Source organism: Rhinoraja longicauda, chromosome 34 (genome assembly GCF_053455715.1).
Source record: "Rhinoraja longicauda isolate Sanriku21f chromosome 34, sRhiLon1.1, whole genome shotgun sequence".
In the NCBI taxonomy this organism is placed as follows: domain Eukaryota; kingdom Metazoa; phylum Chordata; class Chondrichthyes; order Rajiformes; family Arhynchobatidae; genus Rhinoraja; species Rhinoraja longicauda.
The window spans coordinates 9,732,751-9,758,237 of NC_135986.1; the positions used below are offsets into that span (position 1 = coordinate 9,732,751).

Consider the following 25,487-nt stretch of genomic DNA (forward strand, 5'->3'; position numbering starts at 1 on the left):
ATGTTCCTGAAGTTCAGCCAAGTCCTCTTATCTGGTAGATGCAGATGGGCTACATGGGCTTTCTCCTCATTTTATGGGTCACAGGAATCCCAAATACCCATCCTGCATATAGGTCTCATTCTGCTGTCATCCATTTTTTTAATATAAAATAATGGCAATGCAACGTTCAAGTAACAGTTAAAACAATGGGCAAGCCTTAGAAAAGCTCAATTGTTTTACAATGTTCTTAGTTTGGTTTAGTTTAGAGAGACGTCGTGGAAACAGGCCTTTCGGCCCACCGAGTCCGCACCAACCAGTGATCCCCGCACATTAACACTACCCTACACACACACTGGGGACAATTATACATGTACACCAAGCCAATTATCCTACAAACCTGTACGTCTTTGGAGTGTGGGAGGAAACCGAAGATCTCGGAGAAAACCCCATGCAGGTCACCACCACACAAGGAAAAGGTTGGATTTCGAATTCTATCTCATGAGTGACCATTACGGACATTTGTGGGTTTGACTCCAGGATAATATTAAGTTTAACTTCAATGCTTTCTGAGGCCAAATAACCCACTGGCACTCAGTGACTCAAGTCTGACTCTTGACAAATTGATGAAAAGGATTAATGTCAGGGAAGAAAATAACAAACGAGAGTGAAAAGATAAATTTGTGTGGGAATAGATATTAAATTGCATGAATATAAATGTTGTACTGACTGCCACTTGCAGCGTCAGGTCTGAGAAAGTGCGCCGCGGGTTTATTTGTCGATTTCCTGATCAATAGTCTTCTCTTCACCAATAGCTAAAGCAAGTTAACGGGTCATTGTTGCATTACAGTTCACTGGTCCAGGTGAGACAGAGGTTCACCTGAACCTCCTCCAACCTCATCTATTGCATCCGCTGCTCCAGATGTCAACTTATTTACATCGGCGAAACCAAGCCTCCTCCAGTGCCATAGTGAGGCCCACCGGAAATTGGAGGAACAGCACCTCAAATTTCGCCTGGGCAGCTTGCAGCCCAGTGGTGTGAACATTGACTTCTCCAACTTTAGATAGTTCCTCTGTCCCTCTCTTCCCTTCCTCCTTCCCAGATCTCCCTCTATCTCCCTGTCTCCACCTATATCCTTCCTTTGTCCCGCCCCCGACATCAGTCTGAAGAAGGGTCTCGACCCGAAACGTCACCCATTCCTTCTCTCCTGAGATGCTGCCTGACCTGCTGAGTTACTCCAGCATTTTGTGAATAAATACCTTCGATTTGTACCAGCATCTACAGTTATTTTCTTATAGGTTCTTTGTACATGGTAGGTTGAAGGGCTTATTTTCACACTGTACGTCTCTAAAACCGAACAAATTGACTTGGTATAGATTTCTGCAACTCATGACTGCAATTTGCTCGGTCTCCAGTTCAGTGCTCTATACAGCCGTACCAATGGACTTTCTGCCAGAGTACTGACACAAGAAGCAGAAGGAATTTTCAAGCATATTGTTTTACATCTGAAATTTTGACTCCGTATGCAACATTTTAAATATGAACAAAACATGGAGGCAGAAATTATAAACTTTATTTCCACATACATAGCGTTCAAACCAGTATTCATCTGTTTCAATCCCTCTCATCTGTTCTGTTTCTGCTGTTACTTGAGAATGTTTAGTTTAGTTTAGAGATACAGCGCAGAAACAGGCCCTTCAGCCCAACGGGTCCACACTGACCAGCGATCCCCGCACACTAACACTATCCTACACACACTAGAAACAATTTACATTTATACCAAACCAATTAACCTACATACATGCAAGTCTTTGGAGTGTGGGAGGAAACCAAAGATCTCAGAGAAAACCCTGCAGGTCATGGGAAGAACGCACAAACTCCGTACAGACGGCGCCCGTTGTCGGGATCGAACCCGGGTCTCCTGCGCTGTAAGGCAGTAGCTCCACCACCACGCCACCGCGCTGTCCTATTGATGTCATGATAAAGGATAGCTCTCTCCGGGCTTCACATCACCAAGTTAATCAAGCAGCCCAAATCCCTTACATCCAACCAGTGTATCATTATTTCACTGTACATTTACATCAGCTTCCGAGCTGATCAGGTAAAAAAGAAATTACAGCACATTTCCCACCAAAGGTCAGGGAGTTTAGAACCAATAAAGTACTTTCGATGCACCATTGCTCTTACTATGACAACCAATCCATGCGCAACAGGATCACAGAAATAGCAATGAGACAATAGATCAATTAATCTGATCTTTAGTAATGGCATTTGAGGGAAAATGCTGGCCTTGTGCAGAAACATAGAAAATAGGTGCAGGAATAGGCCATTCGGCCCTTCCAGCCAGCACCAACATCCAATATGATCATGGCTGATCATCCAAAATCAGTACCCGGTTCCCGCTTTTCCCCCACATCCCTTGATTCCGTTAGCTCAAAGAGCTAAATCTAACTCTCTCTTGAAAACATCCAGTGATTTGGCCTCGGCTACCGTCTGTGGCAGAGAATTCCACAGATTCGCAACTCTCTGGGTGAAAAAGTTCTTCCTCATTTCAGTCCTAAATGGCCGACCCTTATTCTTAAAACTCTGTGACCCCTGGTTCTAGACTCCCCCAACATGGGGAACATTTTCCTTGCATTTAGCCTGTCTAATCCCTTAAGAATTTTATATGTTTCTATAAGATCCATAGACAATAGGTGCAGGAGGAGGCCATTCGGCCCTTCGAGCCATTCAATGTGATCATGGCTGATCATTCTCAATCAGTACCCCTCTCATCCTTCTAAACTCCAGTGAATACAAGCCCAGTCGATCCATTCCTTCATCATATTTCAGTCCCTCCATCCCGGGAATTAACCTGGTGAACCTACGCTGCACTCCCTCAATAGCAAGAATGTCCTTCCTCAAATTAGGAGACCAAAATTGCACACGATACTCCAGTTGCGGTCTCACCAGGGCCCTGTACAACTGCAGTAGGACCTCCTTGCTCCTAAAGAGGGGGAACTCTCTACAAAGTAGTCGCTTTGTCACTGTTTATATCTTCCTTAATTTGTACAAATTAAGCTCACTGTAATGTCTCATCAAAAAAGTGGCACCTCTGAAAGCAGTGCTCCCTCAACACTGGCATCAAGCTGTGCTCGTCGTGTGAAGCTCAGACCTTTCACAGCACTTAAATCATATTTTTGAATAAGCTATGACTTTATTAAACATTAATAAATAAGGGAGATACCTTAGCGGTTCAGGCAACATCTCTGGAGAGAAGGAATCGGTGACGTTTCGGGTCGAGACCCTTCTTCAGACTGAGAGTCAGTCTCTCAGACACTCTCAGTCTGAAGAAAGGTATTGACTAAAAACGTCACCTATTCCCTTTCTCCAGAGATGCTGTCAGTCCCGCTGAGTTACTCCAGCATTTTGTGTCTATCTTTGGTATAAGCCAGCATCTGAAGTTCCTTCCTAAACAAGGGAAATACGTTTCTGGGAGGTGGTTATTGTAAGAAAATAACTGCAGATGCTGGTACAAAACTTAGGCTATATCCTTAGGCTTCAGAGATACAGCCCTTTGGCCCACTGAGTGTGCACCATCCAGCAAACACCCCATACATTAACACTATTCTACACACTAGGGACATTTTCCCATTTTTACCAACGTCAATTAAGCTACAAACATGCACGTCTTTGGAATGTGGGAGGAAATTGGAGTGCCTGTAGAAAATCCATGCGGTCACGGGGAAAACGTACAAACTCCGTAGACAGCACCCGTAGTCAGGATGGAACCGGGCTCTCTGCCGCTGTAAGGCAGCACCTCTACCACTGTGCCTCCCTGCACCCATCGAGTTCCTATGTATCACACGCTACATCTCTGAATTCACCGTCATGCCACAGTTAAAATGAGAGGAGGGTGGGTGCGTGCCTGAGCATGTGTGCGGCTGATTCTGCGTAGCAGTCTGCATATACATGTCCAGACATGTACCTACAATCGTCCCCATACTTTCAAGAGTTTGTACGATTTTGGAAAACAGAATGTCGAGAAAGTGTAGCTAATAAGACTTAGGAGCAGAATTAGGCCCTTCAACCCATCGAGTCTGCTCCACCATTCGATCATGGCTGATCTATTTTTTCCTTCCATCTCCGGTCTCCTGCCTTCTTCCCGTAACCTATGACACCCTTACTAATCAAGAACCTATCAATCTCCACTTTAAAAATATCCAACGACTTGACCTCCACACCCATCCGTGGCAATGAAATTCAACAAATTCACCACCTTCTGGCGAAAGAAATTCCTCCTCATCTCCATTCTAAAGGTACGTCCTTTTAATCGGAGGCTGTGCTCTCTGGTCCTAGACTCTCCCACTAGTGGAAACATCCTCTCCACATCCATTCTATCTAGGTCAGTAGTAATTTGGCTGCGATGCCGAATGACCCATTTCTGCTTTTATTAGATCTGAAGAAGGGCCCAGACCTGAAACGTCGCCTGGCCATGATCTCCAGAAATGCTGAGTTACTCCAGTACTTCGTGTTCTATGCAAGATTATGTATTATTTATGATGTGGGTGTGTGAACACCTGCGTGCCTTTGATGGAAGTAGCTATTCTGATTGGTAAGGTGTAGAACATTAGTCACTCTATGTCTTTCACAGCTCTTCCATTCCTCATGCCCAGAGAAAAGAAACTGCTAGTTTAAATGAGCACTGATTAGTTGAAGCAACATTCACCACTTCCTGTGCCAGGCAGTGCTCTCAATGTATTTGAACGTAAATGAAAAGTCATGACTTAATGGAAACATAATGACAAACAGAGACTTGGAACAATTAAGGGAAGCAATCGTAATGTACTAGTGATGGGGGACAGGGAGAGATTTATTAACACACACAGTCACCACTTAACATTCTGACATCAGAACATTGGGATCCGAGACAAAAACAGGAAATGCTGATGACACTCAGCAGGTCAGGTAGCATCTGTGGCAAGAGAAAACAGATTCAATCAATAACTTTAATCGGTATCAAGTTAGAAATCGAATGTGTTTTAAATTGCGGAGAAGAATGAGGGTTGAAAGAAAGAAATGTCTGTCATCGAGTCATAGAGGCATCCAGCGTAGAAACAGGCCATAGGGAATAGGAGTAGAATTAGGCCATTTGGCCCATCAAGTCTACTGTGCCATTCAATCATGGCTGATCTATCTCTCCCTCCTAACCCCATTCTCCTGCCTTCTCCCCGTAACCTCTAACACCCAAACAATAGACAATAGACAATAGGTGCAGGAGTAGGCCATTCAGCCCTTCGAGCCAGCACCGCCATTCAATGCGATCATGGCTGATCACTCTCAATCAGTACCCCGTTCCTGCCTTCTCCCCATACCCCCTCACTCCGCTATCCTTAAGAGCTCTATCCAGCTCTCTCTTGAAAGCATCCAACGAACTGGCCTCCACTGCCTTCTGAGGCAGAGAATTCCACACCTTCACCACTCTCTGACTGAAAAAGTTCTTCCTCATCTCCGTTCTAAATGGCCTACCCCTTATTCTTAAACTGTGGCCCCTTGTTCTGGACTCCCCCAACATTGGGAACATGTTTCCTGCCTCTAATGTGTCCAATCCCCTAATTATCTTATATGTTTCAATAAGATCCCCCCTCATCCTTCTAAATTCCAGTGTATACAAGCCTAATTGCTCCAGCCTTTCAACATACGACAGTCCCGCCATTCCGGGAATTAACCTAGTGAACCTACGCTGCACGCCCTCAATAGCAAGAATATCCTTCCTCAAATTTGGAGACCAAAACTGCACACAGTACTCCAGGTGCGGTCTCACCAGGGCCCGGTACAACTGTAGAAGGACCTCTTTGCTCCTATACTCAACTCCTCTTGTTACGAAGGCCAACATTCCATTGGCTTTCTTCACTGCCTGCTGTACCTGCATGCTTCCTTTCAGTGACTGATGCACTAGGACACCCAGATCTCGTTGAACATCCCCTCTTCCTAACTTGACACCATTCAGATAATAATCTGCCTTTCTATTCTTACTTCCAAAGTGAATAACCTCACACTTATCTACATTAAACTGCATCTGCCATGTATCCGCCCACTCACACAACCTGTCCAAGTCACCCTGCAGCCTTATTGCATCTTCCTCACAATTCACACTACCCCCCAGCTTAGTATCATCTGCAAATTTGCTAATGGTACTTTTAATCCCTTCATCTAAGTCATTAATGTATATCGTAAATAGCTGGGGTCCCAGCACCGAACCTTGCGGTACCCCACTGGTCACTGCCTGCCATTCCGAAAGGGACCCATTTATCCCCACTCTTTGCTTTCTGTCTGTCAACCAATTTTCTATCCATGTCAGTACCCTACCCCCAATACCATGTGCTCTAATTTTGCCCACTAATCTCCTATGTTGGACCTTGTCGAAGGCTTTCTGAAAGTCGAGATACACCACATCCACCGACTCTCCCCTGTCAATTTTCCTAGTTACATCCTCAAAAAATTCCAGTAGATTTGTCAAGCATGATTTCCCCTTCATAAATCCATGCTGACTCGGAATGATCCTGTTACTGCTATCCAAATGCTCAGCAATTTCGTCTTTTATAATTGACTCCAGCATCTTCCCCACCAGTGATGTCAGACTAACTGGTCTATAATTACCCGTTTTCTCTCTCCCTCCTTTCTTAAAAAGTGGGATAATATTTGCTATCCTCCAATCCACAGGAACTGATCCTGAATCTATAGAACATTGAAAAATGATCTCCAATGCTTCCACTATTTCTAGAGCCACCTCCTTAAGCACCCTGGGATGCAGACCATCAGGCCCTGGTGATTTATCAGCCTTCAGTCCCATCAGTCTACCCAAAACCATTTCCTGCCTAATGTGGATTTCCTTCAGTTCCTCCATCACCCTAGGTTCTCCGGCCCCTAGAACATTTGGGAGATTGTGTGTATCTTCCTCAGTGAAGACAGATCCAAAGTAATGGTTTAACTCGTCTGCCAAACAAATCAAGAATCTATCAATCTCTGCCGTCTGTGGCAAAGAATTCCATAGATTCACCACCGTCTGACTAAACGCTTTGGCCCAACTTGCCCACACCGGCCAACATGTTCCATCTACACTAGTCCCACCTGCCTGCAGGTGTCAGGGGTTATGGGGAGATGGCAGGAGAATGGGATGAAGAGTGGTGATCAACCATGATCGAATGATGGGCTGAATGGCCTAATTCTGCTCCGATCACGTGAACATTTCCTTCTTTCAACCCTAACTCTTCTCTGCAATTTAAAACACATTTGATTTCTTACTTGATATCGATGAAAGGTTATTGATTGGATTTGTTTCTCTCGCCACAAATGCCACCTGACCTGCTGAGTCAAAATGTCAAAAATGCAGACACAAGGAACTGCAGATGTTGGTTTACAAAAAAAAAAGACACAAAGTGCTTGAGTAAGCCGGTGGGTCAGGCAGCATTTTTGGGGAGCTTGGATCAGTGACGTTTCGAGTCGGGACCCTTCTAATTTATGTGCAGCAAGATAGGAGAAACTACGACGTGAGAATGACCTGTTAACTTGCTTTAGGTATTGGTGAAGAAAAGGGCGGCACGGTGGCGCAGCGGTAGAGTTGCTGCCTTACAGCGCTTGCAGCGCCAGAGACCCGGGTTCCATCCTGACTATGGGTGCCGTCTGTACGGAGTTTGTACGTTCTTCCCGAGGGTTTTCTCCGAGATCTTTGGTTTCCTCCCACACTCCAAAGACGTGCAGGTTTGTAGGTTAATCGGCTTGGGTTGTTTTCCTGGTATAAGTGTAAATTGTCCCTAGTGTGTGTAGGGTAGTGTTAATGTGCGGGGATTGGCGCGGACTTGGTGGGCCGAAGGGCCTGTTTCCGCGCTGTATCTCCAAACTAAATTATTGATCAGGAAATCGACAAGAATACCCAGGTACTTTCTCAGAACTGACACTGCAAGTGGCAGTCAGTATTACATTTATACTCGTGCACATTTTTATCTAGTACTCTTTCCTCCCACTCAAATTTATCTTTTCACACTTCAAAGTATCGAGGCCCTTCCTGATTAGTACTGGGCGTCAAGGGTTATGGGGAGAAGGCAGGAGAATGGAGTTGAGAGGGAGAGACAGGTCAGCCATTATTGAGCGGCAGAGTAGACTCTATGGAGCGAATGGCCTAATTCTGCTCCTATGAGTTAAGAACTGAGGTCCAATGTCCAGAAAAGGACACAGGGACACAGTCTGAAGAAGGGTCTCAACCCGAAATGGCACCCATTCCTTCTCTCCAGAGATGTTGCCTGTCCCGCTGAGTTACTCCAGCATTTTGTGTCTATCTCCAGTTTAAACCAGCATCTGCAGTTCTTTCCTACACACAGGGGGTTTGATGCTTTGTCGCAAGCGCTTGGTAGAGTGAAACTCATCGGTTTGCATACAATACACAAGTATGCGAAGAGTTGCCTCGCATGGGGGCCGACAAAGTTACAAATAGTATTCAACATAGTTCCGATGGTCCCTCTTCCTCTTCGTCTCCAAATTTGAGGAGGAATATTCTTGCTATTGAGGGCGTGCAGCGTAGGTTTACTAGGTTAATTCCCGGAATGGCGGGACTGTCGTATGTTGAAAGACTGGAGCGACTAGGCTTGTATACACTGGAATTTAGAAGGATGAGAAGGGATCTTATCGAAACGTATAAGATTATTAAGGGGTTGGACACGTTAGAGGCAGGAAACATGTTCCCAATGTTGGGGAAGTCCAGAACAAGGGGCCACAGTTTAAGAATAAGGGGTAGGCCATTTAGAACGGAGATGAGCAAAAACTGTTTCAGTCAGAGAGTTGTGAATCTGTGGAATTCTCTGCCTCAGAAGGCAGCGGAGGCCAATTCTCTGAATGCATTCAAGAGAGAGCTAGATAGAGCTGTTAAGGATAGTGGAGTCAGGGGGTATGGGGAGAAGGCAGGAATGGGGTACTGATTGAGAATGATCAGCCATGATCACATTGAATGGCGGTGCTGGCTCGAAGGGCCGAATGGCCTCCTCCTGCACCTATTGTCTATTGTCATCCCCCAACCCGTGCTGAGTCCCTCATTGTTCTCGGAGGCCCCTCCACGCCGGGTCCCTCGTTGTTCTCAGCGGCACATCCTCGACCGACCGACCCGCGGCACCAATGCTGGCGGCGGATCTCCGACGGTTTTCAACTCTCTCCGCCTCCCCTCGACTCCGCCCGCCCTCCTCGCCCTCCTCCGGCCCTCCTCTGGCCTCCACCGGCCCTCCTCGCTCACCGCCGGCCCTGCCTCGTCCGGTCTTGATCGGCTCCATGCCGGCGGCAGGGGTCCGCGCCAGCACGGTTACACAGCGCTCACCAGGAGGTCTGCAGTAACTCAGCGGGTCAGGTAGCATCTCTGGAGGACATGGGTAGGTGACGATTCGGGTTCGGGACTCTTTTATGAGGCTGATTGTGAGGGGTGTGGGGAAAGAAAGCTGCAAGAGAGGAGGGCGAGGACAAAGCGCAGCAGGTAATAGGTGAACTCAAGCAAGGGAAATGTCTGTATCAGGATTTTTAGTTTAGTTTAGAGATACAGCGCGGAAACAGGCCCTTCGGCCCACCGAGTCCGCGCCGCCCAACCATCCCCACACATTAACACTATCCTACACACACTAGGGACAATTTTTACTTTTACCAAGCCAATTAACCTACAAACCTGCACGTCTTTGGAGTGTGGGAGGAAACCAAAGATCTCGGAAAAAACCCACGCAGGTCACGGGGAGGAGAGGGTGCTGCACCAATGCAGGAGAGGTTTGGGCCCAACGGGTCCACTTGGTCTAGTCCAAGACAAAAATGCAACCAAGATGGCACCAAAGCCAGGCGACTTCTGGCATGCTGGTCCCACAAGGGGGTCTGCTATCATGCATTACAATCACTCCACTCTTTTAAATCTTTATTTCAACAGCAGCATTTCTCATTAAATGATATACCCTTTATCCCGTATCTCTACGCTGTGGATTGTAATCATGTATTGTCTTTTCATTGACTGGATAGCAAGCAACAAAAAAGCTTCCACTGTACCTCGGTGTACGTGACAATAATGAACTAAACTGAGCTCAAGGAACAGTACTTGACTGGACTTAGAGTCTTCTGAAGGAAGTTCTCAACCCAAAACGTCACCTACTTATTTTCTCCAGAGATGCTGCCTGACCCGTTGAGTTACTCCAGATTTTTAACTCTATCTTCGGTTTGAACCATCATCTGCAGTTCCTTCGTACACGTCAAATTCAACAATTTTGGTTAATTGATCCAAATCAAAGCAGGCCAATGAGGTCAGCTGACATTAACTTATTGTATATATGTTTTATTTCTCGTGTGTTATGCACTGTCAGGATTGCTATTTTAATTTCGTTGTACCTGTTGCAATGACAATAAAGGAATTCTATTCTATTCTATTCTTCTCTCCACAGATGTTCCTGACTTTCCGAGCGTTTCCAACATTCTCTTTTATCTTATATTTCCAGCACCTGCAGTTTTGTCTCATGTAGCTTCACTGTTGTCCCCCCCCCCCCCCCCCCCCTCCTCTCTCCTCTCCGGTTTTCATTTATCTCCCACTTACATCTTTTCCAGACAGATCAGCGGTGATTAACAAGCTTTCGCCACACTCTCTCAGCGGGCACCACCACCAATCACATCATTCAACCTTTCCCACAGCTCCACTCGTTCTCTGCAACTTCAAAGATGTTGATTTCCCAGTTCTGATGAACAATCATAGCCTGAAATATTGGCACTGTTTGTCTCTCCAGAGATGTTATCGGCTGATGCGAGCATTTCCAGTTTTTGCATTTCAGATTTCCAGCGCCTGTGGTTTTTTTCTTTGCTTTCACATGTTGGGAACCGGGGGTTTTATTCTCGCCTTTTACCAAGCCAATTAACCTACAAACCTGTACGTCTTTGGAGTATGGGCGGAAACCGAAGATCTCGGGGAGATCGTACAGACTCCGTACAGACAGCACCCGTAGTTGGGATCTGCAGTTATTATAATTGTTGGCTTTCATTCACAACTAAAACTTCAGACAGATGTTTCTAGTTTTAGTTGTGAATGAAAGCCAACAATTATATTGCTTGATATCTCTAATAATGTTCAGGATTTATAAGAAAATAACTGCAGATGCTGGTACAAATCGAAGGTATTTATTCACAAAATGCTGGAGTAACTCAGCAGGTCAGGCAGCATCTCGGGAGAGAAGGAATGGGTGACGTTTCGGGGTCCAAAACATCACCCATTCCTTCTCTCCTGAGATGCTGCCTGACCTGCTGAGTTACTCCAGCATTTTGTGAATAAATTTTCAGGATTTAGATAATTTCCATTTATCAACCATGTTCTAACTCGCTGCCTTGATGCTGTATAAATCTGAAGACCGCCAACATGCCACGTCTTCATTGATATCAACCTGTGGTAGAAACCTGATGGCCAAACTCTCTGTGTCTGAAGAAGGGTCTCGACCCGAAACATCACCCATTCCTTCTCTCCAGAGATGCTGCCTGACCCGCTGAGTTACTCCAGCACTTTGTGTCTACCGTCTCTGTGACACCTCTCGAGCATCCGAGAAAGGCACATGATTAAGGATAATAGATTTGGCTTTTTACCTCAAGCCCCCACCTCAACACCATTAGGACACTGGAGTTACATGGTGCTGATGTTGGGTGACAATTATTCTTACCTGTCGCGATTGGTTTGCACAAATATTTAGTTTAGTTTCGAGAGACAGCATGGAAGCTGGCCCTTCGGCCAACTGAGTCCACACTGACCAGCGATGACCCGCTCACACACGTTCTATGTAATCCTCCTTTCTCATCCACTCCCTACACATTAGGGGCAATTTACTGATGGCCAATTAACCTACAAACCCAAGTGTCTTTGGGATGTGGGAGGAAACCGGAGCACCCAGAGGAAACCCTCGGGGTCACAGGGAGAATGTGAAAACTCCGCACAGAAAGGTGGGATTAGTGTAGATGGAATATGTTGGCCGGTGTGGGCAGGTTGGGCGGAAGGGCCTGTTTCCACACCATATAACTCTATGACAGCACCCAAGGTCAGGATCGAACCCGTGAAACGGCAGCTCTACCAGCTGCACCAGTGCCACTCACTGCAATGCAAACCTTTCATTAAAGGCAGCATCGCCTGCAGTAGGGTAAAGTAGTCTGCAGCACTAGATGGGTTAGGAACCAGTCTATAGACACAAAATGCTGGAGTCTTCTTATCGTGTCCACACATGCTAGATATTGTATTTCAGCCAAAACTGAACACAACTCTTCTCAAGAGAAGTTCTCCTCCAGTGCCATAGTGAGTCCCACCGGAAATGGGCCTCCTCCAGTGCCATAGTGAGTCTCACCGGAAATTGGAGGAACAGCACCTCATATTTTGCCTGGGCAGCTTGCAGCCCAGCGGTATGAACATTGACTTTAGATAGCTCCTCTGTCCCTCTCTTCCCCTCCCCCTTCCCAGATCTCCCACTGTCTTCCTGTCTCCACCTATATCCTTCCTTTGTCCCGCCCCCCTGACATCAGTCTGAAGAAGGGTCTCGACCCGAAACGTCACCCATTCCTTCTCTCCCGAGATGCTGCCTGACCCGCTGAGTTACTCCAGCATTTTGTGAATAAACAACTCTTAGCAAGATCATTGTTCTCTGTGAGGTCCTCAGCTTTGCGTTCGTGCTCCAATAGTGGACATCTCAATAGGTGCTCCACAGTTTGTGGTTCAGTGCCACATATGCAGATGACGTCTTCAGTGTCTATATATATAACCCCACTTCTTGAGAGTGGCTTTACGACGACCAGTACCCGCACTCAGTCTGCTGAGGCATTTCCATTCAGCCCAGCTTGATTCGCCCCAGGAGGGAGTTCTTCTTTGGCACTCATGGACATGGATGTCGTTGACGGGGAGATTGGCTAGTCTCTCTTCCCATAGTGCAACTCTCTTCCCATAATGCAACTCTAGCTTCGGCATTTGGTTCAACTTCGTTGAGGAAGCTCGGACTTTAGCCGACTCTTTGCGGGTTCATGGCCGAATCGGGCATGTCGTGCATCTGCGGTCTGGCGATGGCGTCTCCACTGCTTGCTGCACTTTGACGAAGGAACTGCAGATGCTGGTTTAAACAGAAGATAGACACAAAATGCTGGAGTAACTCAGCAGGTCAGGCAGCATCTCAGGTGAGAAGGAATGGGCGACGTTTCGGGTCGAGACCCTTCTTCAGACTGACCCGAAACTAAGGTCTCGACCAGAAACGTCGCCCATTCCTTCTCTCCCGAGATGCTGCCTGACCTGCTGAGTTATTCCAGCATTTTGTGAATAAATACCTTCGATTTGTACCAGCATCTGCAGTTATAAAAGATCCATCCCACCCCGGCCACCGTCTGTTTGTTCATCTGCCCTCTGGTCGACGTTTCAGGTCAATCAAATCCCGAACAAACAGACTTAAGAACAGTTTTTACCCCAGGGCCATACGAGAACTGAACACTACCTGTGCACTAGGCAACACCGTTAAAAAATCTTGTACTTAATTTAATTGTTTATGTATTTATTTGTTTTTGCATTTATTGCATATATGTTTGTACGCACCGTCAGGTTTGGCTGTTTTTTTAATTTCGTTGTACTCGTTGCAATGACAATAAATGAATATTATTATTATTATTATTATTATTATTATACTCTCTATATCTCTATATGTCTATATCTCTCGTTTCCTTTTCCCCGATTCTCAGCCTGAAGAAGGGTCTCACCCATTCCTTCTGTCCACAGATGCTGCCTGTCCAGCTAGGTTACTCCAGCATTTTGTGTCTGTCTTCGATTTAAACCAGCATCTGCAGCTCCTTCCTACACAAACCAGTCTACACTGAGGCAGTGATTAAAAACCCATCTGCATATCTTTGCACCTCAGATTGCAATCATTGATCCAAACCACTCAGCTCCAGTACAAACAGCAGGAAACACAGAACAGTCAAACAAACACAAAACACAGATAAGGTTTGTATACTTCTGACTCAACCATCAAGATTAAGCATGATTAGTTGGACTTTGATCAGCTGAGTATTACAACCAGCTGATCAGGGACAAAATGTATACTGAGAGCTCATATTATGGAATAATACAATAAAAAGCTTTGGTTACTCAAATCTGGTTCTTTTAGAAAGTAATGCAGTTAATTCTACTTTTCAAGACACAAAGTGTTGGAGTAACAGCAGGTTAGCCAGCATCTGGGCAAGAAGATAGACACAAAATGCTGGAGTAACTCAGTGGGACAGGCAGCATATTCTGGAGAGAAGGAATGGGTGACGTTTCCGGTTAAGACCCTTCTTCAGACTAGCATCTGGACAACATGGATAGGCGATGTTTTCAAGTCAGGACCCTCCTTCGGACTTCAGACTGAAGAAGGGTCCTGACCCGAAACGTCACCTATCCACATTCTCCAGAGATGCTGCCTGACCTGCTGAGTTACTCCAGCACTTTGTGTTATTTTTGGAAAACCAGCATCAGTAGTTCCTCGTTTCTACTCTAGTTCTACTTTCCATTCCCTATACTTTTGTTAATTTTTTTTGCTTTCCGTTCAACCGCAGGAATAAAAGGGAGACCACAGGAAAAAAAGGGAGGGGTTTCTGTTTACTGCAGTGTCAGCCATGTCTCAGTGAGTTGTGTTCTCGTTGAGTGAGGTTGTGGTTTCAAGGCCATCACCGGAGGCCCAAAAGCTTTTTCACTCTATCTCGGTACACATGACAATAATAAACCACTATCAACAATTGGGTAGCTTACAATCCAACGATAGTCTGAAGAAGGTTCCCGACCAGAAAGGTCATCCATCCTTTTTCTCCAGAGATGCTGCCTGATCCGCTGAGTTACTCCAGCACTGTGTCTACCAACGATATGAGCATCGGATCCACCCCCTTCTTTCCACCGCTTTTGTTTCTCCCCCTCTCTCCCTTCCCCTGAAACTGGATTTGCGCCTATTCTTCACCCCCCTCCCCCTCCCCCTCTTCCACTTCCACCTCCATTCGTTTCTCTACCTTCACCATTCACAACTCTTCAATCCTTCTGTCTTTTAATCTCTGAGCTTTGTCCAAACATCCCCTCCACCCAGGCTTTTACTGTCCCTCGTTGTTTTCCAGCTACCTCCACCCCCCCCTCCCAACCCACACCACAAACTGCCTAAAGGGCCCAACATGAAACGTCACCTATCTATGTTCTCCAGAGATGCTATCTGAGCTATTCCAGCACATTGTGTCTTTTAACATCAATACCAGTGTCAGTACCAAGGTAGACACAAAAAGCTGGAGTAACTCAGCGGGACAGGCAACATCTCTGAAGAGAAGGAATGGGTGACGTTTCGATACTAAGGTACTACAACATTAGAGATCCACTTTAGTATGAGGATTGTTTGCCCTCTCAGGGTTAAGAGATCCTGCTTAGTATTTCAAACAGTAAAGTTCACCTAGTCAATATCAATCCATTAATCAATATTATTTAAGAAAAGATTATCTGTTCGATACCACACGGCAGCATGCAGCTGTAAGCCAGCCTTTTATTAAAAGCAAGAGAAAGCAAACAACATATCACCCTCCACTGAGCTTTGATGGATCTCTGTATCCATCCATTTGAACTGGCTCAGCACAGTTACTCATAAAGGGACATTATGTTTAGTTTAGTTTCATTTAGTTTAGAGATACAGCGCGGAAACAGCGCTTTGGCCCACTGAGTCCGCGCCGACCAGCGATCCCCGCACACTAACACTCCCTACCCTACACACACTAGGGACAATTTTGCATTTATACCAAGCCAATTAACCTACAAACCTGTACGCCTTTGGAGTGTGGGAGTAAACCGAAGATCTCGGAGAAAACCCAAGCAGGTCACGGAGAGAGAGTACAAACTCCGTACACAGCACCCGTAGTCAGGATGGAACATGGGTCGCTGGTGCTGTAAGGCAGTAACTCTACCGCTACGCCACCGTGTTGCCCAAAGTTGTAACTAAGCGGGTCAGGCAGTATGTGTAAGAAGGAACGGCAGATGTTGGATAAACCGAAGATAGACACAAAATGCTGGAATAACTCAGCGGGATGGGCAGCATCTCTGGAGAGAAGGAATGGGTGACGTTTCGGGTCGAGACCCTTCTTGAGACTGACGCCAGGGGGAAGGGTGACAAATAATTAAGGAAGTGTGAAGGTGTGAAAACAGGGCAAAGGGAATGGAGATCAAGGAAAATGTAGAATAGATCATTGTTAGCTGGGAGAAGGTAACAACAAAGCAGTATCCCTGGAGAACTTGAATAGGTGACTTTTTGGGTTGGATGGAAGAAGGGTCCAAACCTGAAACATCACCTAACCATGTTCTCCAGGGATGCTGCCTGACCCGCTGAGTTACTCCAGCAGTTTGCGCCTCAATATTGTAGAGGTTCTGACTGCTTTCTTAATGGGATGGACAATCACAAACAAAAGGTATCATTCCCAGTCTGGATCGTAACTCACAGAGCGATCCTATCAGCTACAAGCCATTATAAAGTTATGGCCCTCAACCCCCTGAGATCTCTCTATAGCATTGTGGGATGTAAGGAGATTCTCTCAGTCATTACAAAGGCCTGGACAGAGGGGATGTGGAGAGGATGGTTCCACTAGTGGGAGTGTCTCGGACCAGAGATCATAGCATCGGAATTAAAGGACGTTCCTTTAGGAAGGGGATGAGGAGGAATATGTTCTCCAGAGATGCTTCCTGACCCAATGAGTTACTCCACCACTTTGTGTCTTTGTTTTTCCTTCCATAAAACCTCTGTAAACCTCACCATCCCTCAAGTCTACGGATAATGGATCAAGACACTTAATGGATCAAGATTGAAGAAAGGTCCCAACCCAAATCATCACCTATCCATGTTCTCCAGAGATGTTTCCTGATCCGCTGAGTTACTCCAGCACTTTATTTCTTGCTTTCCCTTCCAGAATATTTCTGTAAGCCTTGCCATCGCTCACCTCTCTGGATAATGGATTGAGACTGATAATGGTTCAAAATTGAAGAAGGGTTCCAACCCGAAACGTCACCTATCCATGTTTTCCAGAGATGCTGGCTGACCCGCTGAGTTACTCCAGCACTTTGTGTCCTGATACACTGTCATTGTCTGAGATGACGGAAGATGAGGCTGGGTTAACACAGGAGGAGGCTTTTTTCTTTAGTCAGGACATAAAATGTTTTTAAAAGAAGCTGTATTTCTGTTCTCACTGCAGTAAAATGTGATGTTCGCTGCTAAATGACAATTACTTTAGCTCGACCAAGGCCCTCTCTGTTCACTCACTGGGATCAATTATCTCAGAGCAACACAATTAGAAAACAGGCAGCAGATGCTCCTCTTTGCTATCACAACACAAAGCAACATTGAAACAGGAGGCAACCATTTTCCCCCTCAAGCCTGTTCACGGCTAACCTGTGCCACCACTCATTAGGAAGGATGTCAAGACTGCTGGAGGGCTGAGAGATGTTATTGGAACGGGTCCAGGATTGAGTGACTTTGTGGAGAGAGAAGAAGAATGCAAAATTGAGGAACTTTGGGTATCGAGTGAAACTTATTTCTTAGAAGAGGGCAGATAACCTGAGGGAAGTCGGTGAAGGATCCTGAGAGAGATAAAGAAAAGCAGTGAGTTCTAACAACTCGGAAAGGTACAGAACAAATTCAACACGATCTTTTAGGACATCCGTCCAGAGCTGCCATAGTAGCACCGTCGGTGAGGGATAGAACAACGTAGATGTTCACAAAGTGCTGGCGTAACTCAGCAGGTCAGGTAGAAACATAGAAAATAGGTGCAGGGGGAGACCATTCGGCCCTTCGAGCCTGCACCGCCATTCAATATGATCATGGCTGATCATCCAGCTCAGTAGCCTGTACCTGCCTTCTCTCCATACCCCCTGATCCAATTAGCAAAAAGGGCCACATCTAACTCCCTCTTAAATATAGCCAATGAACTGGCCTCAACTACCTTCTGTGGCAGAGAATTCCACAGACTCACCACTCTCTGTGTGAAGAAATGTTTTCTCATCTCGGTCCTAAAAGACTTCCCCCTTATCCTTAAGCTGTGACCCCTGGTTCTGGACTCCCCCAACATCGGGAACAATCTTCCCGCATCTAGCCTCTCCAACCCCTTAAGAATTTTATATGTTTCTATAAGATCCCCCATCAGTCTTCTAAATTCCAGCGAGTACAAGCCCAGTCCATCCAGTAGTATAAGAAAATAACTGCAGATGCTGGTAAAGGGTCTCGACCCGAAACGTCACCCATTCCTTCTCTCCCAAGATGCTGCCTGACCTGCTGAGTTACTCCAGCATTTTGTGAATAAACCCAGTCTATCCAGTCTTTCCTCATATGTAAGTCCCGCCATCCCAGGGATCAATCTCTGGAGAAAAGGAGCAGGTGACGTTTTCGGGGTGGAGACCCTTCTTCAGGCTGAGAGTCAGGGGAGAGGGAAACTGGAGGTATATGGGATCAACATAACGCGACCACAGTGATTAACGTGAAACTCCAGCAGTCTGCTATCTGACTGTAGAAACAAGGAACTGCAAATGCTGATTTACAAAAAGAAAAGATACACAAAGTGCTGGAATAACTCAGGTCAGGCAGCATCTCTGGAAAACATGGATCGGTGATGTTTCGGGTCAGGACCCTTCTTCAGACGAGTCCCAATATATTGCATTACAGGCGAGTCTGAAGAAAGGTTCACGGCTTGAAATGTCCTATCAATGTTCTCCAGAAATGCTGTCCAATCCACTGAGTTACTCCAGTGTCTGTCTTATATTGTAAACCAGCAGTTGCTTGTTTCTTCCCCAGGGACCCTTACTGAAGCAGTTAGCATTTACGATTCCGTGGTTACATGTTTAGAATTATTTTCAATTACAAATTAAACAACTAATTGCTTAATTACGCTAAGAAGATGTGATGTTAACTTCTGTATCTGGATGAATAGGGAGGGTCTGGATTTCTCCTCTAGTATATTGCATTATATTACGATGTCTAGATGCTCCGTGATGCCACGTTTCTTGTGCTAAACCTTTAATGGGTCAGTCAGCCTGAAATACCACTTATCCATATGTTCCAGAGATGCTGCCTTACCCGCTGAGTTATGTCAGCTACCTGACTGTCTGGAAATCCTGGTGCTTTGCCACCTGGCTCACAGCGGCACGGTGGCGCAGCGGTAGAGTTGCTGCCTTACAGCGAATGCAGCGCCGGAGACTCAGGATCGATCCTGACTACGGGCGCCGTCTGTACGGAGTTTGTACGTTCTCCCCGTGACCTGCGTGGGTTTTCTCTGAGATCTTCGGTTTCCTCCCATACTCCAAATATGTACAGGTATGTAGGTTAATTGACTAGGTAAATGTTTTTAAAAAATTGTCCCTAGTGTGTGTAGGATAGTGTTAATGTGCGGGGATCGCTGGCGGCACGGACTCGGTGGGCCGAAGGGCCTGTTTCCGCACTGTATCTCTAAATCTAAAATTCTGATGCTTGTGCTCCCCTTAACAGGTTCCCCAGCTCAACTCAACTCAACAAGTGATGTGGCACAGTGGTAGAGTTGCTGCCTTACAGCACCATAGACCCGGGTTTGATCCTGACTACGGGTGCTGTCTGTACGGAGTTTGTACGTTCTCCCTGTGACCGCGTGGGCTTTCTCCGGGTGCTCCAGTTTCCTCCCACACTCCAAAGACGTACAGGTTTCTAGGTTGTGTATGAAAATAACTGCAGATGCTGGTACAAATCGAAGGTATTTATTCACAAAATGCTGGAGTAACTCAGCAGGTCAGGCAGTATCTCAGGAGAGAAGGAATGGGTGACGTTTCGGGTCGAGACCCTTCTTCAGACTGAAGAAGGGTCTCGACCGAAAACGTCACCCATTCCTTCTCTCCTGAGATGCTGCCTGACCTGCTGAGTTACTCCAGCATTTTGTGAATAAATACCCAGGTTTCTAGGTTAATTTTGTTTTGGTTAAAAATTGTAAATTATCCCAAGCGTGTGTAGGAAAGTGCTAGTCTACGGGGTGGTCGGTGCGGACTCAATGGGCCAAAGGGCTTGTTTTCATGCTGTATCTCCAAGCTAAACTAAACCCAAACTAAACAACGAAGCCCAGGGTCGCCACACTCCCCTCTACACAGCGTTCGCACCTTCCACCTTGCCACGTTCTGTTGGAACCCTCCAGATTCTATCCCCTGTGCACCCTTCAAACTTCCCAGATTCACTGGAAAATTTATTATGTTACCTTACGATATCTTTAAAAATTCCATATAAAAAATGTGTTGGAATAACATTTGGTTGGAGGGTGGTGAATCTGTGGAACCCATTGCCACAGACGGCTGTGGAGACCAAGTCTTTGGGTATTTTAAAAGCGGAGATTGACAAGTTCTTGATTAGTAAGGGCGACAAAAGGTTACAGGGGGATGGCAGGAAAATGGGGTTGAGAGGGAAAGATAAAACTGAGAAGAGACTTTGTCACCCAGAGAGTTGTGAATTTGTGGACTTCTCTGCCACAGAAGGCAGTGGAGGCCAATTCACTGGGTGTATTTAAAAGAGAGTTAGATAGAACTGTAGGGGCTAGTGGAATCAAGAGATATGGGGAGAAGGCAGGCAGGGGTTACTGATTGTGGATGATCAGCCATGATCACAATGAATGGCGGTACTAGCTCGAAGGGCCAAATGGCCTCCTCCTGCACCTATCTTCTATGTTCCTATAGATCAGCCATGATTGAAAGACAGAGTAGGCACAATGGGCTGCATGGCCTAATTCAGCTGTTATGATTTATGAATTTATGAACATTTTATATTCTGGAATGTCTGTCAGTCTAGATCCACTGAAATCCAACATGAAGGTTTGGGCAGTGCAGCAGGTAAACCCACTGAACCACAGCCACAGAGACCCGGGTTCGTTCCTGACCTCGGATGCTGTCTGTGTGTATGGAATTTGCATGTTCTCTCTCTGACCGCGTGGGTTTCCTCCGGGTGCTTCGGTTTCCTCCCACATTCCAAATACGTACAGGTATGTAGGTTAATTGGCCCTGTGAAAATCTTCCCTTGGCGTGAAGGGAGTGGATGAGAAAGTAGGATAACAGTACTACAGATGCCCCTCGACTTACGATGCTTCGACTTACAATATTTCGACTTTACGATGGTGCGCAGCGGTAGAGTTGCTGCCTTACAGCGAATGCAGCACCGGAGACCCGAGTTCGATCCTGACTACGGGGGCTGTCTATACGGAGTTTGCACGTTCTCCCCGTGACCTGCGTGGGTTTTCTCCGAGATCTTCGGTTTCCTCCCACACTCCAAAGACGTACAGGTATGTAGGTTTATTGGCTTGGTGTATGTGTAAATTGTCCCTAGTGGGTGTAGGATAGTGTTGATGTGCGGGGATTGCTGGTCTGGCGGACCCGGTGGGCCTGTTTCCGCGCTGTATCTCTAAACTAAACGGCAGCGAGCTACAGTTCCCAGTCAGCCACGTGATCAGGTGTATGAAATGCATTTTCGACTTACGATATTTTCGATTTACGATGGGTTTATCGGAACGTAACCCCATCATAAGTCGAGGAGCAGCTGTAGTATGAACAGGTGATCAGCGATCTGTGTAACTCAGTGGGCTGAAGGCCCTGCTTCCATGCTGTATCTTTCAATCAATCAAACAGAGCTTTACTGTTGAAACAAGGAAATACAGATGCTGGACATAAGTTGCTGGGGTGACTCAGTTGGTTCGGCAGCATCTCTGAAGTATATGGATAGTTCTAAAGAAGGGTCCCGATCCAAAACGTCACCTATCCATGTTCTCCAGAGATGCTGCCTGATCCACTGAGTTACTCCAGCACTCTGTCTGTTTTTTCCTTCCAGGATAACTCCGTAAACCTCACCATCCCTCTCCTTTGCTGTCCATAAGCAAATCCACTTTTAAACGTGAAGTTCGCAAAAGACAAAAGTAACCAACATTATTAACAAGACTAATCAACCGCAGCAAATGGAAGAAACCAGTTACATGAAAAACACTCACCTTCTTTGTTAGTTTTATGGCTTCTTAATTCCTCGGACTTGTGAAAGTCAATGCTGGCGTAAGCATTCAACACAGGTTGGGTGCTTGCAGGTGAGTAAAGCCTTGGCGACAAGGTTGACAGCTCAGTGTGGCTGCTATCTGTACCCAGATCCAAGTCGATGTAGTTCAGGCCGTTTTCAAAGCCGATGGACATGTGGCGTGACATCCCTGTGCATGGCTCCTCCGTGGCACTCCCGCCTTCCGTCGGCGAGACGCTCTCGAAGGACGCCGAGCCACGGCGTCTCACGTGGTCGGCGGAAGGGGCAGGGGGGAGAGGCGCAGGCAGAAAGGTCTCAGAGCAGTGGCGGCGTCGACCCTGGGGGTCAGCGTGAATCACCCTGGCTTCCTGGTGGGGGTCGGGGCTCAGTTCCGGCACGCCGACGGGCTCATGGGTGTCTTTGGGAGAGGGATTAGCGACGTGCTCCTTAGCAGAAGCCTGGCGGGGTTCCATGCTGAAGTAATCGGTGGCCGGGCAGGGCGGGTGTTGGAACACGCTGGCACGGGGTCCGGACCTGGGCACGGTCCTGAGGACGCCAGTCTCAGCCCGGAATTCTATGCTGACGTACTCTCCCGGGCTCTGGGGATCTGGGCTATCGCGGTGACGGGGCAGTGTTATTGCTTTGGCCACGTCGATGCTGAGTGCGGCCGGGCGGCTCAGAGCCTTCCTACCCAGCCTAGCGAGCTGCTGGGGGCCAGCGGGGGACGCAGAGGACGGACGGCGCCCCTCCGCCTCCCCCAGGCTGTCATTGCTGCTGCCGGTGGAGGAGGAGGAGGAGAAGCAGAAGAGCTGGCCAGAGGAGGCGGCTGGGGCTGGGGCTGGGGCTGGCTGCTTGTAGGAGCGGGGCAGAGAGCGGAAGCCGTGACAGAGCGAGTCCGCCAGCTGGCTCTCCTCCGCCCGGGGGGGCAGTGGGATGCGGGGGCTCTCGGGGGGGGTGCTGGAAGCCGAGCGGCTGCCCGGAGACATGTTCATGTAGTCGCTGATTCCATCTCCCATCTCCAACTTGCGGTTGACGGCCCGGGCCCAGCATTCGGGGGAACAGCTCCCGCTGGGTGACATGAGCATGTAGCCCCCTCCACAGCGCTCGTCAGGACGGGGGCCCACGATCTGCTGGGGGGCCGATGCACCCTTAAGGGTCATGGCTACGTAGTCGCCTCCCTGGACCTGGCCGGGCGCTGGCACCATGCCGGGCAACATGGCCATGTACCCGTTATCGGCGAGAACCTTGCACCCTCCCTCAGACGGCTCTGGGGTCCTCGAGGTGCGCCAGCTACCCTTGCCAGCCCATGCCCGCTTGCTGGCCCCCATCTCCTCCTCGCCCTGACTGCATGCCCGCCTCAGAACCCGCCTCTGCTGGGCACCCACCTCTTGCGCAGCAGGGGCAAGGCTGCACAGTGCCACGTAATCCTGGGGGGCGGCCTCCAGTGGGAAATGGGCAGGGCTGGTGCCGAACTCGCCCTCCCCGTCGGACGAGGACGGCGGGGACGAGGAGGGGGAGGGCGAGGACAAGGCACGGTCGGCGGGCAGGCTGAACGCCAGGGAAGCGGCGGAGCAGGGCGAGCGCCGGGCAGAGGGGTCTGGGGTGGACCTGGTCTGACCCAGAGCCGGGTGAGCCCTGGACGATCCCGGCCGGGACGAGGGCAGCCCAGCGCCCGGGGATGGGCTGGCAGGGACCTCGTCGGCCGACGCGGGTCGGGAGGAGGAGGAGGACGAGGCGGCGCTGCCGTCGCTGGAGGTGCGGACCCTGGCGGAGTTGCCACGCTGGGCGGGCGAGGTGGCTCCCGGCCTCCTGGCGGAGAAGCCCACCTGGCTGGGCGGCAGGCTGGCCAGGTGGTAGCGGCGGGTGGGCACTGAGATGGGGTTGGAGCTGGACGACTGGCACTTGCTCCTCAGGCGGAACTCCTCGCTCATGGCCTTCATGGCCTCCAGGATGGTCTCGTGCATGTTCTGCGCGACCACCGAGTCGTCCACCTGCATCCAGAACTCGCCGGGGCCCGTGACGGCCGAGCGGCCAACCTCCACGAAGAAGAAGTTGTCGGAGTGGCCGCAGCGGCGGATGTTCATCAGCTGCAGGACCACCGCCGCCGTGTCCGAGTTCAGCTTCACCAGGTTGATGGTCTTATCAGTGAGGCACAGCCGGTAAATGCCGTTCATGTTCCGTGACTGGCCCAGGCCCCGGGGGCGAAGGTTCACCTGCCACACCTCCTTGAAAGCTGGACCCGGTGCCATGGCGTAGCTGGAGTCTCCATCCTCCACTTGGGCTTTACCTGAAATCAGGCAAGAGAGTCAAGAGTGTTTTACTGTCGTGATGTCCAGGAACATAGTATAGAATCGTATATAATATGATAGTATAGTATATAATGTTGAGTATAGAAGTTGGGAGGTCATGTTGCTGTTGTATAAGGTGTTGGTGAGGCCACATTTAGAGTATTGTGGTCAATTCTGGGCACCGTTATAGGAAAGATGTTGTCAAGCTGGAAAGAGTACAGAGAAGTATAAGAAAATAACTGCAGATGCTGGTACAAATCGAAGGTTTTTATTCACAAAATGCTGGAGTAACTCAGCAGGTCAGGCAACATCTCGGGAGAGAAGGAATTGGTGACGTTTCGGGTCGAGACCCTTCTTCAGTCTGGTGGGTGTATGGAACAAGTTGTCAGAGGAGGTAGTTGAGGCAGGGACTATCACACCATTTAAGAAGCAGTTTAACAGGTACATGGATAGGACAGGTTTGGAGGGATATAGACCAAATGCTGGCAGGTGGGACATGTAGCTGGGACACGTTGGCCGGTGTGGGCAATAGACAATAAACAATAGACAATAGGTGCAGGAGGAGGCCATTCGGCCCTTCGTGCCAGCACCGCCATTCAATGTGATCATGGCTGATCATTCTCAATCAGTACCCCGTTCCTGCCTTCTCCCCATACCCCCTGACTCCGCTATCCTTAAGAGCTCTATCTAGCTCTCTCTTGAATGCATTCAGAGAATTGGCCTGCACTGCCTTCTGAGGCAGAGAATTCCACAGATTTACAACTCTCTGACTGAAATTTTTTTTCCTCATCTCCGTTCTAAATGGCCTACCCCTTATTCTTAAACTGTGGGCAAGTTGGGCCAAAGGGCCTGTTTCCACACTGTATCAATGAACGGAACAATGAAATTCTTACTTGCACCAGAACAACAGATATGTAAACATAATACTCTGTAAAACACGTAATAAACAACAAATAAAAGGAATAAATAATACATTAACAGGCGGCACAGTTGCGCAGTGGGTAGAGCTGATGCCTCACAGCGTTGGAGACCTGGGTTCAGTCCTGACCCCGGGTGCTGTTTGTGTTTGTGTAGTTTGCACATTCTCCCTGTGGCTGCGTGGGTTTCCTCCCAACTCCCAAAGAGGAGTTTGCAGGTTAATTGGCCCTCTGTAAATTACCCCTTAGTGTATAGAGAGTAGATGAGAAAGTGGGA

General features: G+C 47.9%; 1 protein-coding gene across 1 annotated transcript in view; it reads right to left on the reverse strand.

Moving 5' to 3' along the window:
• Positions 1–25,487, reverse strand: part of LOC144609224 (insulin receptor substrate 1-B-like) — a 138,649-nt gene that overhangs the window by 94,146 nt on the left and 19,016 nt on the right. Inside the window, exon 3 of the mRNA XM_078427643.1 lies at positions 21,989–24,286. Coding sequence (XP_078283769.1) covers positions 21,989–24,286 — 2,298 coding nt within the window. The remainder of the gene's footprint in view (positions 1–21,988; positions 24,287–25,487) is intronic.